Consider the following 18,293-nt stretch of genomic DNA (forward strand, 5'->3'; position numbering starts at 1 on the left):
AAAATTTGCAGGAGGATGAGAGTTCAGGGCACTGGAATTACTACATAATAGTAAAATTTCATCAGCGAGCAAGGACAAAGCTGAATTTCTGGGGTAATGCTTGGTGTGCAGCATGGGAGAGGTTTCTAAAAATGAAATCCATGGTTGGAAAATTGGCAGCATTTAGAAATAAAAACCACAGCAATTAACAGTGCAGTTTGCATGCAAGGGACTTGAAGTTAAAAATGTATCATATATTCATCTAAAATTTTATGGTGCTTTTCAAAGTATCTGCTGTATATATGGTGGAAAACACCAATCATTTGGCAAAAAATTGCCCAAAAGTTCAGTGAATTAATTCGTTAGAGCATTATCCATTTCTTTCTGAAGGCCAGTTGCACAGGGGTCAACTTGTTTTGCCAGGAAAATGTCCTAAGGGGAATATTTTATTTTACCTTTGTCAGCACATTGGAGAGGATTTCACTCAAGTCACCTTTGTATATTTTATTCATTAGGGCGTGATCCTGAAAGGCTACAGTCACCCTCTGATCAGAATAATTTCATGCAGTCTGAGGATGACGAGTACTTGTGAGGACATGCTGGGGACCCCACAGGATTAGGTTTTGGGTATCTGTGTTCATATATCAGACTTCTGAGTTGAAAATGGGGCAGGTTAATAATTTGAGACAAAGTGCTGAAACTGCTAATCAAAGCACCTGTGCAAAAGATGAACACTGAGTCTTCTTGGTTTTATCTAATTAAAAGCAATTCTGACTTTAATATAGGTTTGTGTATTTAGTATTAAAGATATTGGAGATGGAAATGGAAGAAATGATCCTGCACAGCCTCTTTCATGAAGGACTTAATTTGTTCTTGCCTGCTGATTTTGATGCTCTACCTAGGTGCTATTGAATTTTAACTGTTTATTAGATAATGGAAAGATTTGCTGTAGCACAGTCCTTCTGAGAAAAACAAAAACATCTGATTTCTCCTTGGAGATTTGATAATCAAATAGAAAATTGTATTCTGGAGCCAAAGTAAATAAGAGATCATTCTGTTCCTTCTGGGCAAGGGTGCCCCATGTTCCCTGCAGAGAGGAGAGTGAGAAAGCTGGCTCTTCCCAGCCATCATCCAGAGGATTGAACAATTAATCTGTGGTGTGGGGTTGCAGGCTGGAATCCACTACACCCCAAGTGAAAAAAAATCTCTTACTGCTATGGTTACTGCTCCTTTTGATTCTCCACAATGTCAGTGGATCCCAGGATAGAGATGAAGAGAGAGGGCTGGTTATCTTGTCATGATGCTGCAGCACAAAAAGACAGGGTGCCACCAACTACGTGGAAGGATTGTGGTTTTTTCTGTCCAGGCATTTTTAATGCAGTGCCCAGGCACCTCAGAAATTTATCCTAACTAATTCCCCTTCTAAAGGGGTGAAAATCTCTCACCCCATTTTTCATTTCAAACCACTTTTTGTGGTTCCTCTACTTCAGTGGTTATCTTTCAGGAGCAGTGCTGATGGGTTGGGCTCCAAAATTCATTACTGAAGAAGTCATGAGTAAAATTGATGGGTCTTGCATTCCACTATCAAGGTGACTTGTTTGACTGGACTGCTCTGCTTTTCTCTCCATTAGCAGAACGTACCCTTTGTTAGTAAGGAATTCGATCAACAGACTGCATAATTGCCATTTCTGTCTTAGTTAATGGAAAGAGTCGTGTTGAACTCCATGTTTTCAACTACGTGCAACAACCCTCACATTAAAATGCAACAAATTAAACAGAGCTTTTACAAAAGCCTCTTTTTTAACTAACAGTTATAGACTGTGAAGTTTAAAATGGTTTGCTTTGGACTGAAAATTTCAATTAAGGGCAGAACTATATATAAGAAGCCAAAGTAATTGAGAATTGAAGCTCCTTCTATGCAGCTTGCATGGAGTCATCAGACTTAGAGAATGGATGTAATAGCTGTCTTTAGGAGATGTAAGGAATATGTGCACATTCTGGTGCTGTTCAGAAACCTGAATAATTTAGCAGACTGTCTTTTTTATTGCACTTAATGTGTGGCTCTAGAACCATGGGGTCTTTTTACGGTGATCCCATGATTTGCTGGCCATGGTTCCTGCATCTTTCCAGTCTGAAACACTGGGAGGGCAGAGTGGCATCTGCGCTGCCTTCACTGTGCCAGCCTGGGCAACTGCCAAGAGCAGCATTGTCTGGCACAGCCATATGGCCACCATGTGGACTCCTCTCTCTCCTCATGTTCTGCTTTTAGCTACCCAAAGTGAAGAGGAGCAGGGCTGGTGCTTGGATTTAAGATGAAAATATTCTCAGGTTTTATGGTAGCTCATATTTATCTCTGCCAGACTTTTCTTTCCTTTGATTCATTTGGGGGCTTCAAGAACTAACAGCCCTACAGCAATGCTTATTCCAAGGATATTGTGCTGTATGTCTTTGAAAAGACAAGACACCTGTGGCCATACCAACTCTGGATCACCCCTCATCATTTCCTTCATGACCTTTACAGATGTCAGATGAGACTGGGGTTTTTTTTCCTTCATTCTGCACCGGATGCAATTTCAGGTCCCAAAAGTGAAATCAGGCAGCACATTAATCAACTTCGCTTCCCAGTCTCTGCGCTTCTGTCTTTCCATGGTTTATTTTTTTCATTCTGGCTAATGTAACACAGATTTAAAAATAGGGGTACATTATCCTCCCAAAATACATACAATTCTGATATCAGCAGTGGAATAAGCTCATTTAGATGAAAGGAACCATTTTCTTTCTGTGGAATGAAATACCTTATCTGCCTGTTTGGGTTACATTTTAGGTGTTATGCCTCCTACGGCATATAGGGCTGATGTTGCATGCAAGTCATCTGCTTATTGTCCTTTTGGTATGTGGCTAGAAAATATTTCCCTTAACAATTCTTCAGTGTATGCCATTGCATGGATCACAAAAAGAAAAAGCTGCATTATGGAAGAAGAAGCACAGAGGAGTTTAAATGTACTCAGCTAACTTAATGGCTATCTCTGCAGCAGAGAGGGAGAGAAAAATAGTGTCTGAACACCTCTTTTATATTTTTCACTGCTGTCAGGGATCAGAATGTTTTATCAAACACTCTTTTACAGTGAGATGTAGAGCCTTGTTCTAAATACCGTCCTTCAGATAAAACACACAATAGTGCAATGGAGAAAGTGTATTTGGAAAGGAAAAAAATGTGCTTGCTATATGTGTTAAAAAAATGTAAATCAAATTCATTAGTTGGTGCCATAGTTAATTTAATAGCAGACGGTAATTTTAGAATTTCTTAGACATGGGAATCTTGGCATAAAATTAGATTGAAAATTTGATAAAGTGAAATTTGTCTAATTCTTTATGTCATAAACTAGACAAACAGTTCCTCAGACTCAAGAGAAGTTATTTCTCTGCTGTGTTTCAGTTGTGTAAAACCCATACATCACATTTAAAAAAAAAAATTAGAAAATGGTATAGTAATGCTTTATTTCATTCTGGACAAAGCGATGTTGTCATGTAATTGCTTTTTTGCTGAGCTCTTTCACTTGACCCTGCTTGCTTATTATAATGTTTTAGGCGCCATAGCTTGGGGGTTATTGACCCCTGTTCGTTGCCCGTTTGTTTTATAGTTACTGAATATTGTAAGGCTTGGATAGATTAGTGTAAAAATTATAATTTGGTCCTGCTTCTTAGAAATGGATGTGGGAAAAGTGTTAGCAGTAAATGTCGTCTTTCTCAGCTTTTATTATAAAAGCCTGAAGGGCTGCAAGACCTCCAGCTGGTCAGTATTAACTCATGCAGTTCTTGAGAGTGTGCCTTTGGATGGGCCAGGCTGAGGAATGATTCTATGAGGGAAAACAAGGAAAACCGTGCGCTGGAGAAAAACTGTTTTTAAGAACTGCATCTGAGACATTTTTTTCCTACATGTGGTCCTTTCAGTCTCCGAAGAAGTAGTATTTGCCATAATAATTGGGAACTAAAAATAAGTATTTTCAGGTTGCTGGTTGTGCTTCTTTAACAAAGTGCCCAATCCAGAGCAGTATCACATCTCATGGAGGCCACCAGGTGCTGGCACTGTTGGACTTTTTTCTAATGAAGGCACTTTATCCACTTTTCCTCCTAGGTTTACACACATTGGGGTATTACTTATAGCCTGTGAGTCAGGTGTCAAGCTTGGCTGTGTGCAGCTTGGAGGGATGGTTCTAAACATTCCTGCCTTGATAAGGTCAAAAACATTAGAATATTTCATATGAATTTAGACCACCACCACAAAAAATATGGTGCTTACAGGAAGTAAAAATTGATATAGTAATCAAAATTCTTTTACTGAATAAAATTAAAAGCCATCGAAAATGCATGTGAAGGATCAAGGGGATGTGTTAGACCTTTACAGATGTACTGGTATGAAAAGTTATAAATGTTTCTGCCATCTGTCTGCTGTTCAGGTAGGGAAGGAGCCGTGCAAGATTACTTCAAATGCTTTTATCTGAACAGTCGTACTTGACTAAATCAGGAAGCTCTTTTTATAAGGACTTAATTTTCAGGTGTGAATTATAGAGAGGGTATGGCACAGTATGTGAAACCTTTGTCCATATCTAATAGAAGTGGTTCATGGCTCAATCCCTCAGTTGTAGGAGTAGACTTGATACCTACTAAAAATTACTAGTACATACCAATAAAGGTCTGCCCTAAGTATTCTGAGATTGAATTAACTTTAAATTTTAAACAGAATAAATTAATTAATTTTTAAATTTAATTAAAGCAATTTACATAATTTACAAGCTGAGTTTTATACTTTAATCAAAACATAAAATCATAGAAATAAATACAGCTGTAATACTTTCAAAGTTATTTTTTCCCTGAACTCATTAGGCAATACTAGCATTTTTCATATTAAAAACATCTTGAGTATGAGTTTGTGTCCAATAGAAATTAAAGAAAGATAAAATGTAGAAAGAAAACTTACTGTGTACTTCCAGTGGACCATATACTTTAACTCTGAGTAGATTAAGTAATGATGATACAAAGAAGCACAGGAGGAGGAAAAAAAAACTTGGCTACTGTTTTTACATGGATTCTAAGAAGTTGCACAGTTTTTTATTTGCCTTGTTACAGAAAAAAAAACTATGCAAATGAACTTGTTGGCCGCTTGAAAGGATTAATTCAAAAACACAATACCTTAGAAGGTATAAGAACCCTGGTATACATTTCTAAAAGCTTCCCAAACAGAAAAAAAAAAAAAAGTAGCTTAAATTCTGTAATTCAAAGATAAATATATATTTTTAAATCAGGAGATGCTGGGCTTCTAGCAGCATTTTGGGTTTTTTTGCAAAATCCAGCTGATAGTTTTGTTAACTTTTCTTTGCTTGATCAGCTTTGCAGCAGTGTCCTGAACTGTCAGTTTTCTGAGGGAGAGAATCACCCACTAATTCAAATGAGTAAGTTTACAGTGTTCATGAAAATATTTTGTACTTCCACCTACACTTGGACACTTGGTAGGTTATCCTCCTAATATTTAAGAGCTGGCTCTCTACTTTTAGCCCTTTTATTTTAGCCATCCCCAGCAACTGAAGAGATCCAGTGAAGTGCTAACTTTTATTCCCCTTGTACAGGCATTTTCTTTGTGTTTGAAATGTCATTTTATGTAGTCAATCATATTAGACTTTTTAGATAGTAATTTTTACTGCACCCTGTAAATAGGGGTAGTAAGTCTTAATACTGGAGGTGCAGAAGACCTTAGTGGAACAACTATCAGTCGCTGTATTTAGAATTATACATTCAAGATGTATTTCAAGTTACCAGAGATGTCTCTGTATGACAGCTGTGCCCATTGTTTGCAAGGGGAGCTGAAGACGTCTGTCTGACAGGCCTGCTCTCTATCCTTCCCTGACTTGTGTTTATACCGCTCTTTATTCTGCAAAGGCGGGAAAAGTAATTAGTGTATAATGACAGCTACAACAATCCCAGAAACAGGAGACTGATTCCCATGATGGCTGAAACCCCCACTATGCTGTGTGTATAATCAGGCCCAGTTTTCGAGTTCTAATTAACTTTATTAATGTTTAGTGCAGGAAGTACAAAGGCAACTTAAACAAGGATATAAAAAGCACTGGAGCATTGAAACACTGGTTTAATGTAACTGGCTCTTATTGAAAGACATATTTTTCAGCATTTTGTAAAGAAAAATAAAGTAATTCAGAAGAAAGATATTAGATTCTTATACACTCTTATAGTAAGGAAGCTTTAAATAACAGAGCAAAGAGACTAACAATAGCTCCCTACTTGGTAACATTGGTAGCAACTCTTTCTGATGTGCAATTAATAAATATGATAGTGAACAAGCAACACTGTACAGTGACAGTGGGATAAAAGAGATGCAATCACTTGCAAGACTCCTGTTGTGCCAGCAAGTAAGACTTTATGGGCTACTGGAAAATGAGTTTGTGAAAAACCAATTGAAAAAATCTTCCCCATTACATGTCCCTTTTATAGAAACATATTAATTCACATGTGAAAAGATAAAATATTACACTGGTAAATAACTGTGAAGATACTTTCCCCCACTAAAGACACAACTGCAAAACCTTTCAATCAATGCAACTGTATATATTATTTTGATATAATAATCATAATAACTTTAAAAGCAGTGATATATTAATTACATATAAAGTATATTATTTGCATAGATTTTTTTTGTTTACCACCCATGGATTACCATTTGGTAAATACTTCTATAGTTCAGCAAGCTTTGATGAGCTCAAACTGGAATATGGCTGATACTGTATATTACTGTAATTGTAAAGGACAGTATAATGATACATTTTTGGTGCTTTAGCCTCCTAAATATAGAAATTACAGTAGAAAATATAAGAATACCTTTTCTGCTATTTATTGACCCTATTACCAGGCATGATGAGTTAACAATACTTAAAAGATATTCCTATTTTCAGAAGTACTCAAAACAGATGGTTAGCATTCTGTCCACTAAAAGGATTGTGCTTTGGAACAATTTTGCATTTATTTTCTTCTGATACTTTTCATATGCTTATTAAGTAAAAACATATAATAAAAAACCATCTTGAAGTTATGTAAAATTATAGTATTGTTTTGTATAGTCTTGCAAGCAAAGTTTAGAAGCAGATCATCCACAGAGAAGTTAGGAACTCAGAAGCATGTAATGTCAAAAATAGAAAATTACTTTTTCTTCAAAGATGTAGTGTGGGCTATTGCTTTTAACTTTTATTTAATATGTTCTATGATTATTCTATAGTGCTCGCAGCCTTGCCAAGAGAGCTTCTACTTCTGGAATGGCTTCTCCCTTAGAAGGGGACCCGATACGATCTATTTTCCTTTCTTTGCCACCTTCTCCATGACAGGTTTCCTTTCTCCCAACAGCCTTATTCAACACCTTAGAACTTGTTTCCACATCATATGTAACTTCTTTGGTGACTGGGCTTCTTGTCGAGTTTAAATTGATACTGTGGTGCAAACATGGCTTCTCTGGCTGTCCTTTCTGGTTCTCTGCAGAAGACAAATCAAACAAACCTTGTTTCACTATTAAAACATTCAGTTTCAATATTCTGTAATATAAAAAGACCTCTTGATCAGACCAATTTCACATGCAGATGATGTACTACAAGGAGTAATGATTGCCAAGGAGACAAGACAAAATAAATTACCACTTCAAAAGCAGTGGACTCGGTCCCTTGGAAGTGATACAGACTTCACATGTCTTCATTAGATTAACATCCATACTTCTTACAACATCACGGTTAGAGCCTGACAGGATCCTCCTTTCCTACTGGAGTCAAAGAGGTACCTAGCACCTCTCAGTGTCTTCCAAAGTTTTACCTTGTTAATTACATTTCGTAAATATTTTTTAATTGTTCAAATTTTAAAATGTATTAAAGATTCTATTTTAATTGAATTATCCATTGTAATAACTTTCCTTTCCTTTGTGAACTTTTAGGCAGCTAAGTAATTTCAAGAAATCGCATAATTCACTATTTTTTGCTAAACATCACTGGCATTGTCTGTCACACAAAGTTGCACTCAGTTAATATCCAGGCAGGAGTTTTGCAGGTTTGGCATGTATTAATAGACAGATTTCTTCTTCTGTCGTTCCCTACCCCGCTTCCAGATCAAATGACTGTTTCCCAAATCGGCATATGAGTGGTTTCTCTCATAGATCTCAAACTTTTTAAAAGCAGGCCTACTCAATATTCATGTAACCTTGAGCAAGGCTTGAAAATGCCTTCAACACACTTGACATGACATTTAAAGTTTTTTGGTTATTCGCTGAAAGATGTTCCATCATCCCAATAGTAATGACTTTGGAGCACAGGCAGTCACTCATGACAGTGTGTTTTATGTGAGTGCTGAAAATTCCTACTGAAAACAGCTTGTACATTAAAAGGCAGCTGCTGAAGATATTTACTGCACTGTCATTCCCTGACCAGGGGCTCTCAGTGATGGATGAGGATTTTACACACTTTCTTGGACAATCTCAGCAAATTTTGTAAGTACGATCACCTTTTGGGAAGCGGATGAAAATACCTCCTTTCCATCATCTTCTAAATCAGATAAACAGTCCTTAATTAAAATTTCTCAAGACAAATTTGACACTTAGCTGAAAAATGTAATTTTTTTTTACACAATGGAAAATAATTTGACCTTGAACATGCAGCAGCACAGTGCTCCTAAATCACTGGAGCCAATGAGTGGTTATGAACATATCTTTATAATTACATGTAATAAACCCGTCATATATAATTAAAATATTCTTTATATGTGCGCTCTTAAATATCCTGTTCTACTTAAATGTTTATGCTTATAGAGTCTAAATACATATTTGCAAGCTGATAAAACCATGGTACCCATATCAATATACAAACTACCAGCTGCACCACAAACCTTTCTGTTTACATTCAATTTAGTGGCAGCAGGAAAAATAGTTGGTGTTTAAATATCAGCAGTTTTAAGTATAAGAGAACACATTGTCATATCATCAGAGATGAAGCACAGCTGTTGGATTTTAAAATAGTCTAAAAGAAATCAGGCACTGAAAGTAAGCTTCTCAAACATACCAACAATTTTTAACCACTTTTCACTTCAGCAGTCTTCACCCCAAAATGTGAGGATGAATTAGGTGTGGTGAACTAGACTGTGTAACAGACATAGGGAACTCTTATGAACTGAAGCCTAAAAGTAACATCCAGCAGTAAAATCCCCCAGTTTCTCATAGTGTACGCAGGGCAGAGTACAAGTGCCTTCGAGTGAGATTCACAACTGCAGCCTAAGCAGGGAACTGCTGCAAGCTAGCTATTAATAAGTAGTCGCCCATGGGATCTATCTAAACTCTTCTACCACTTTGCAACTCAGTAACTAATTGAGCCTTTCACTTCACTGTGTCCTGTAAATTGCTGCCTACAATTTGGAATTGTTGTGTACGGATAGGACAGAGTAAAGCTGAGGACAGCTGTGTCTTTTTTCCCCCTTAAAACAACAGAAATTGTGAATTTCTAGGCATAGACTAATAAGTACAATATTTAACTTGAATGACCAGCCTTTCCCTTCACTCTGCAGGGTCCTGCAACAATAAAAAATGGCATTAGGAAAGTGCATTAAATAGTGTTTAGTTTATGTGAGTAGCTCTTGTTTCATCTCCTTTGTAATAATAATGTCAAGATTCACTAGAAAAATCGCGAAGTCTCGCACTAGTGATTAGCAGCATTCCTTAGTAATGAGAATACAGCCATGTTACAAATATCGAGCAGCTAGAGTAAATTAAAAAAAGAGTACTTGGACACATATTTTATCTAAATCCAGTATTATCATCTCAAAGTTGTTATTTCAGCTGCTTTCTAAATCAGGTGGCGTCTTTACTGCTCATGTTCTTCAATCAAGGAGGAACTTCTCCACAGAGCATTGCTATGCCTATGTGCAAGTCCAGTTTAGCAGATGTGGAGGTAGAGAGTTCCCTGCTTAGCGAATTGGCTGTTGTGAATTTCATTTGGGAACACTGAACTTTGCTAGGCCTTGCTCAGAAAGCATACAAATTTACTTAGAGCCCTAGATTTCACTTTAGTAAACATGCACATAAATAATTAACTGGTGTATTACTTGAGGTATATGTGCTGCTTGTGGTCTTCTTATCAGAGCGAAATATGACTTTCTCTTTAAATCAAAGTATAAAATTAGTTACACACTATCAAGGTAAAAAAGTCTCACTAATTCCTCAATTTTTTTGTTTTTAGACAACAGAAATTAATTTGTGATAAATCCAATGTCTTAAGCATGTACTGCTTCACACACTGATTCAGAATTTGCATGCATTGGTGATTTGGTAACACATCCATCCCACTGCCTTGACTTGGGATTGTAACCTCAAGTCCCTCAAATCCTGTGCTATAGTGGTGAAACCAAATAAGTTAATTTTCAACCTGTCAGTGTTGAGGTGAGTGGTTTAAAAAAATCAGTGCATCCTGTTTGTGAATTGAGATCTACATGGTTGCAAACTGCTCCAGGTTAGCATGTAGCTTTGACCACAACTGTGGAAAAACCAGAATTCTTTAGTTCTGTATGAAAAAGGCTATAAAACATACAGTTATTTACTTGCAAGAAAAGCCAGAAGTCAAAATTAACTGACAAAGTAAGTACAAGAACAAACAGCCATTAATTTACTGCTGTTAGAATACATGCGAAAACAAGAAACCATAACTAGTGATAAGCAGGAATTTGATCTGTTTCTGAAGACAGTATTTGCCCAAACAGCCAGGACATGGCTTAGTGACATTGGCCACCTATGTTTCCAGAAAAAGGGAACACACAGAAAATCCACAAACTGTACAGGTATTAACAGACTTTTCCTAAAATGCTTTGAACTGTTACATCATAGACATACGTAATTTTTGGTGCTTTTGACAATAAACTATGTTTGAACAAACTATGTATTTATACACACGCATTGGTTCAAATACACTTCTAAGGAACTGAATATAATTAAACACACAGGTTAAGCAAAAGCTACTAATGGAAAGGCACTTCTGCATGAATTCTTGTTAAGAAGAAAGCTTACATTTCCAGAGATGCACTATTTGTCCACCTACTGTAGCAAGGCGCACCTTCGGGCAGTAGCATGACAGAAAGAAATCAGACATTAAAAATCACTGGATAAAGACAGAACTTATTAATTTCCTGTGTATACTGGAAGTAGTTGAGACAAATTTCTACTATTTGGTCACTTGCAATAATTGAAAATTGTCATTCACTCATATAACAATCACTATGCAGATTAAAAAAAAAACAAAAAAAACCCAAAAAACCCACCAACCACAATAAATTTGAAATCATTATTAAGTTTTCTAAATGCTCAGGTGATAACCCATAATAGTTTTGACTTTACTGCTAGTGAATTCTTCCAGGCATGGGTTAGGCAGAGATCACATCGGACACTACAAAAGTCTCAGTGTCCAGATTCCGTGATATTTAAATCTTTTCTTTCCCTTGTTCAATATTGAACTTTCGTGGGTCCTCCAGACCTATTCAAATGCAGATTTTGCAGATATTAACGGCTTGAACATCGCTGTTAATCAAAACTGTTCCAAAGCCATATTTGCAAAACCTAGAGCCAAAATAGTGACTATCATCTAGATACAAGGCTTCTAATAGCAATTGTCAGGAAATTCAGTTGTCAGAAAATTGTGTTTAATATATATAGGTGTCCACAGTTTAATTTATGTCCTAACACAGAACAATTTATAAAGGTATGCTTATAACCTACTAAAGGATACATCGTATTCAGAAAAAGGAAATTGTGCACTAGCATCTGAACAGAAAAAACATCAGTGGTATGAGACCTGCTTGCTGTGAATTTGAGGAAGTAAAATATGATCAGTTGGATAGTTTAAAATCTTACACAATAGTGTTATATATTACTTTTAAAAGAGAAGAAAATTGATTGCAAGAGATTCACTAAAGTCATGGTAGATTTTTTCTTAAAACAACTAGTAAATATTTAATATTTAAAAACATGTTGAAAAGCTTTATTTCATCACACAGTTTCTCAGTAAAAGTCTTGATACTAAGGACATATTTTGGTTTTATGTAAATACTTGTAGACTGATTGAAAAATAAAGTTGCAAATACAATAAGGAGAACCGTATTGTGTGGCATTATATGCTTGTATTACAGTCATACATCTCAATGTAGGGCATGACAAAACTGTAACATAAAAAGAACAATTGCAGTTACAACCTCATTACATCTCTTACCAAGTTAACAGGGAAAAATGCTCAAAAACCCAGTGGAATATTTCTGAGCTCGCTGACTTGTGCTCCACATGCTACATCATGTTACTGAAGCTATATTTATGCCAACGTTTTCTAAAGCCCACCCATACTGACATTACTGGCAATGCAAATTATTTTTACATTTTAAGTCATGACTTGTCATTTAAGACATGTCCTAGACAAATGTGTCATGGCATGCACTCATTCCTTCAGAGTCCCCATGACAAAGGGCTTTAGCTTTAAAAGTTACAGCCCTAACCGTAACTCTTACCATTGGCTCCCCAGTTTGGTGCCCTAGTTTTATCCCTGGTTCCTCACCCGTGATGCATGGAACTGAAATTCTCAAATAGCTACACCATGCTGATGCTGTACTCATGTAATTTCCCAGCAAAACATCAGGGTAAAAGAACATGCATTTTTGACAGCAGTGCTAATTCTGGATGCAGCGGTTTAGCATTCCCACAAGCTGAAATGCTGATGCCACACAGTCTCCGTCTGGAAGTCCTGTCCATTTCTCACTAATTTCACTGACCACATCATCATGCATTTCCCAGTGTAGCCTTAACAAGTGAAGTTGTACTTAGACAATGGTCACATACCATGAACATCATGGGGATATTAGGATATATCCTCATATGTTCCATCTAAACCAACAGATTCCAAATGCTTAGCTTCCTACTATCAGAAATACCAAGCAGAAAATAATTAATTACTGTTTTCCTCTCAGTTTTGAAATTACAGTCTCATTTCCTGTGTCAACCCCTGTTGGAGCCCCAGACACCAGACAGTTGTGAGTCCCAAGATTTTTCAGGCACACATTTTCCTTTAATTTTTGCATCCCCAGACCTTAGCCCTGGTATGAGAACATAACAAGACTTCATTATCCTTCTCAAAGCCTGCTGTATCCCTCACAATCAGAATTTATACATAATATGAAAGACCACTATAGCTAGAAGGTCCGTTTAGTATTATGTAAGATAATTCATTAAAAAAAAAAAAAAAAAAAAAAAAAAAAAAAAAAAAGGCAGCTCCTTTCTGGATTTTAATAGGAAATATTTTAAATAGTTTTTATTGATTTCATGTTTTTTCAACAATATCTCTGACTGACAAGGGTAGGCTTGCAGAATGTCCCTGGTAAAAGAAACGCTGTACATTCTTATGACTTATTTCAGTTCAAACCTGCAGCTCCAGCCCTAACACGCAGGCGTGTGAGCTGTACTCAAAAGACCTTTGCTTGATAAGTAATTTCTTACACCTTTGTATTTCATACTAAATGCTCTCAACTCTACTAATCTTAAGCAGACAATAACTCATGAGACATGAAAAAGTGTTACTGATATTTGGAATATTTCTTTTTTAAACTATACACATTTCATTTAATAGTTATGGCTGTTGAGTGTTGCATTAAAAAGGTGTGAAACACAAGGAAGGAACACTATCAGTAAGCTCAATTTAGATGAAACAGTCTAAAAAATAGTGAATATAGGAGGTTTATGTGCATTTCAAAGACAAGAAGTGATTATATCAGCACACACAGACTATTACAAAGAATTTATAGAAACTAAATTTCAAAGACAGTCAAATACAAACTGTGAGCAAACTAATTTTTGACAAGAGGAACTATGCTGGATCAGCTCCCTTTTACTTGGCCCTAAAGTAAAGCTTTTAAAAATTCTTTTAATCCCTTTCCTACCTATATTTTCTCAAAGACTATTTAAGTTCCTGCTGATCACTCCATTCAAACGTTTCCCTATCTTTTCCAAAGACACTTTGCAATTGCAATGAGTCGGAACCAATTTCTCTGTTTAAACGAATATATTCTCACCTGTGATAAGACAATGGCTTTTTTTTACAAGAAATGCAACTTTCACTTACTGGGATTTTAATAAAAGTCTTGAGTACCTGTCAAGATGATAAGAGAACAAGAGTGTGGATCAAGCTGCTGACAGAAATCACCCAAGGTCAGTGAGAGAAGAAAACTCTGCAGATTCTAAGATGACTATTTCAGACTTAGAAGATTGGCATCCTTCCTAGTTCACCCTGAATTACAGTTTACTTCCTGTATCTTTTCATGCATTTTTCGCCCAAAGAAAGCACATTTGGCAGTTTCGGAAAACTGCAAAATGGAAATTTCCAAAACAGAAATTTGCTTTGTGGTCATGAATGATTTTTAGAACATATGGTTTGAAACATTCTTGAAAAATTAAATTCTAAATATCTTAGTTTCAAAATGGATAAATCATAAATCATAACTTTAGTATTAATAACTAATAAATTAATCTTATTTATGTCAGGCAAAGGGAGTTAAAATGAAAATACTGATCTACATGAACACCAGTGGCATGAGGTCTTCAGGCCTCAGTGGGTGGAAGCAAGGTGTTTATAGGATTTCAGCCTAGGTGTTTATAGGATTTCTCTCAAGGTAAAAACAGGACAAACATCAACTTTTTCTCTTCTTTAGGTCAAGAAATAACCAGGAAATGACAATAATAAAACTGGAAGTTAATGTATTTTAAAGCATTTTAAATTCCTGGAATGTGGTTTATTACTTGTTTTAATTTGTTCACAACTATATCGCAGCTTGTATTCCAAATTGTCTAGAGTTAACAGTCAAAAATGATGACTAAGTCAGTGACCTGTGACAAGATACACAGAGATCCTAAAGCTACCCTCTTCCGCTGGTGATAATTAATGTAGATCACACATACTAAACTGCCTTCGAACAGTAGACACATTTAGTCTCCAAACCTGTCTGCAAACCAGCTACCTATAGATGGATACTACTTTCAGGGTGCACTTAGACAAAAAAACTTCAGGAATATGCTTAAAGACTGCTGCTATCAAAGGAAAACCACTAGCAGATGCAAAGGAGAATGATAAGCAACATGGTGATAAAAATAACTGAAATGGAAAAGAAACACAATTTTGTGTTTTTTTACCAACCATTGAGGAAAAACACAGTAGGAAGCCTCCTACCTCTGGAAAATAAAACCTACAACAAATCCAAACAACAAAGCAAATCTTAAAGACTGACCTTATATTTACGAGACTCTACTCACTGCAATTCTAAATGTTTTTGTTGCTTCTGTTCAGTATTTACTAGCATAGCATACACATTGAAAAAAGACCCAGACAAACAGCAAAACCCACAAACCCCCACAAAAACCATGTCCCATCCTGGAGAGGTTCAAGGCCAGGCTGGATGGGGCTCTGAGCAACCTGATCTAGTGAGTAGTGTCCATGTCTATGGAGTGAGTGTTGGAATTAGATGACCTTTAAGGTCAATTCTGACCCAAACCATTCTGATTTTATGTATTGTCATGGGGTGACTTTATGATGCTTGTATCCCCAAGTGACTGTTCTGTTTATGCTGGATATTAAGTTCTGTGCCTTTAAGACTGGTTCCAACAGCAAAGGGGGGGTTAGTAGAAGTGAGCAGTTTGTTTGCAGAATCTGCCCTTGCTGCCCCTTATTCCTTCTCCTGGACTGTGATATCTGCAGCATGGACAGCGGGACAGAGCTCTCCTTTGCTTTTAGTTAGTTTTTAACTAGCTAAGGCAGAGAAATTCCCCAGATTGTGGCTCTTCTTTTTCTTGGGACTGTTCAAACCTGCTCTGGAATGAAAAACCCAGAAAAACATTGGGAGCTCATGCCTGTGGCCCACCAAGGCCCAGGACACCGCATTCCAGTGCAGGAGGGACTGATAAGAGACTGAGAGAGCCCAGCTACACCTCATGACAAGGACTTTCTGAATTTGTCATCTCTTCAGAAGAGCAAGAGGTTTGATTTTTTAATATATTCATTTTTCCATGTTTGTGAGTACTTTGTAAACAGTTTTGTCCACTTTTCTCAAAGGATATTTATGTCTCCCAAAGTGGTAGGGGGAGGGACTGCTTGAATTTGCTTTCTAGAGGGAGCCCTTTGGAGGATCCCTCCCAAATTTGCCCTAAACCAGGACATGTATCTATATCTAGTTACTGCCTTAAAAGTTTAACACTACTATTATTTCCTATCCACTACTCTTGATATCAAATGTTTACAAGATATTCCCTAGCTATTCCAGCTTCTGCTACAAATCCATACAATTTTTATTTCTTATTTTTATGCCAAACTTCCATTGCCAGGTTTATATCAGCAATCAGAGTACTGGTAGGTTGAACTGCTTTAAGTCTGAATACAAATACTTCATAATATCAGATAAAACCAATGAGAAAAACTATCTTTCTCTCATCATCTGTTGCTCTTCTCTCCTAAGGAATCAAACTACTTCTAAGCTAAAGGGAGATCTACAGAGTCCTGGAAATACTTTTGGGTACGGCATGAAGAGGAGAGGCTAGAGCTGAAAGTAAATTAGGTGGGTACTAGCTTTAACAGTTTAATAGAAACAAAATCTGCTCACTTTGCTGTAAGAGGTACATTGCTGCCCCAATGTCCTGGGGCAGCTCTTGCCCCCACGGGACACAGTTACACTGGGCTGTCATACACTATTATTCAAAAGATTGCAAGAATAGCATATGGCTTTCAGGCTCCTCTAATTTTAAGCACCTTTAAAAGAGGTCTCTGGAAGAAGAGCAACAGAGACCACTACATGCTGTTAATGCTATGATGGGGGACAGTGTAGTGATTTACTAACCTGGACAAGTATTTATGAGAACTCTGAATCCTAATCTGTGCTTCTTTATAGCATGGGTACTTTTAAAGAGGATAGAAGCAGACCTGACTGTGAAGTTTAACTTGTGTAAACTAACATCCAAGATTGCCTTAATGAATACACTGGATGGAAATGGAATGAAACGGAATCGTCTTAGTTCACGTAACTTTCATATTATTATTACTATGGTCCTTACTTTCCTCTGACAAAGCTCTGCAGAAAATAATTGATAGCATCCTAAAGAAACCGTGGAGCAGGAAATAGAGCATATTCAGGAATATCCTCTTGCAAAAGTAAATATTGGGAAATAAAGGCAGAGGAGAAGTGATTCATCTCTCCATCACTCTACAAGATTGCATAAATATATTCCTTTGACAATTCTTCTCTCTCTCTTTATATAATGCACTAATCAATGCTATGTGATTTCATTTAATTATTCCCTCTCTTTGGTGTGGACTGTAATTTGGCCTTGTTCATGTGTGGAGAGAGATGGGATGTAAAAAAGTGTTTCTACTCTGCACATAATCCAGCCATATGTGTATTTGACACCAACAACTATACTCTGCAAGTGTGACAAACTGCTCTGAAAAGGGATGCTGATTTCAACAGTCTCTGAAAGAGGAACTATTATTTAAAAATGGCTTTTACTGACTCCTCCAAATACCACTGAATTATCACAAGACAAATTCAAGCTACATTATCATGGGCAATTAATCCAGCCATTGTGAATTCAAAATGCTGTGTTTAACATCACTAATGGTATGCACTTTTCATACAATGAACATATTTACTGCCCTATATTTGACCAGCAGCCAAATGGTATGTTAAAAACAACAGAAGCTAGCTGCAGCGCTTCCTCCTTCTATTCCTAATCAATTACTGTCAAATACTCTTTAGTAATCACCACTTAACAAAAGTTAATATTATTGTGTAGGAGTTTGGTTTTTTTTTTTAAATTTCCAAAAATGTAAAATGCTACACACATTTGAACGCACAGAAAAAAACCTCTCTCTCATGGAGGAACTTAAAATACTACGTAGAATACGAAAAACTGAGCAACTGAAAACCTGAACCCTTTATACTCACTGAGAAAATAAGGCAGAAGGCAGTAAGACCTCCCAAGCCACAGAAACAGAAGATTCTTAAACACAGACTTGTTTTTCCTTTGTCTGTTTTGACTTATGAAGCAGTCTTGCAAATGTGTTTAGCTCAAAAGGTGATATTAAAAACAAACGGTTAGAGATCATCATGGTATATTAATTATGCAAAAGAACCCAAACTGAATTTAATCAAAAAGAGGAGACTCCAAACAGGAAAAATTGTGTCTCTCTCCTCTTTTTTTTTTTTTTTTAATGGAGACG

General features: G+C 36.6%; 1 protein-coding gene across 2 annotated transcripts in view; it reads right to left on the reverse strand.

Moving 5' to 3' along the window:
* Positions 1 to 6,023: 6,023 nt before the first annotated feature.
* Positions 6,024 to 18,293, reverse strand: part of DIAPH3 (diaphanous related formin 3) — a 208,854-nt gene continuing 196,584 nt past the window's right edge. For both annotated transcript variants that reach the window (XM_058419256.1, XM_058419257.1), the window contains one exon: positions 6,024 to 7,512. In XM_058419256.1, coding sequence (XP_058275239.1) covers positions 7,256 to 7,512 — 257 coding nt within the window. In that variant the 3' untranslated portion in view covers positions 6,024 to 7,255. The remainder of the gene's footprint in view (positions 7,513 to 18,293) is intronic.

Source organism: Hirundo rustica, chromosome 2 (genome assembly GCF_015227805.2).
Source record: "Hirundo rustica isolate bHirRus1 chromosome 2, bHirRus1.pri.v3, whole genome shotgun sequence".
Taxonomy (NCBI): domain Eukaryota; kingdom Metazoa; phylum Chordata; class Aves; order Passeriformes; family Hirundinidae; genus Hirundo; species Hirundo rustica.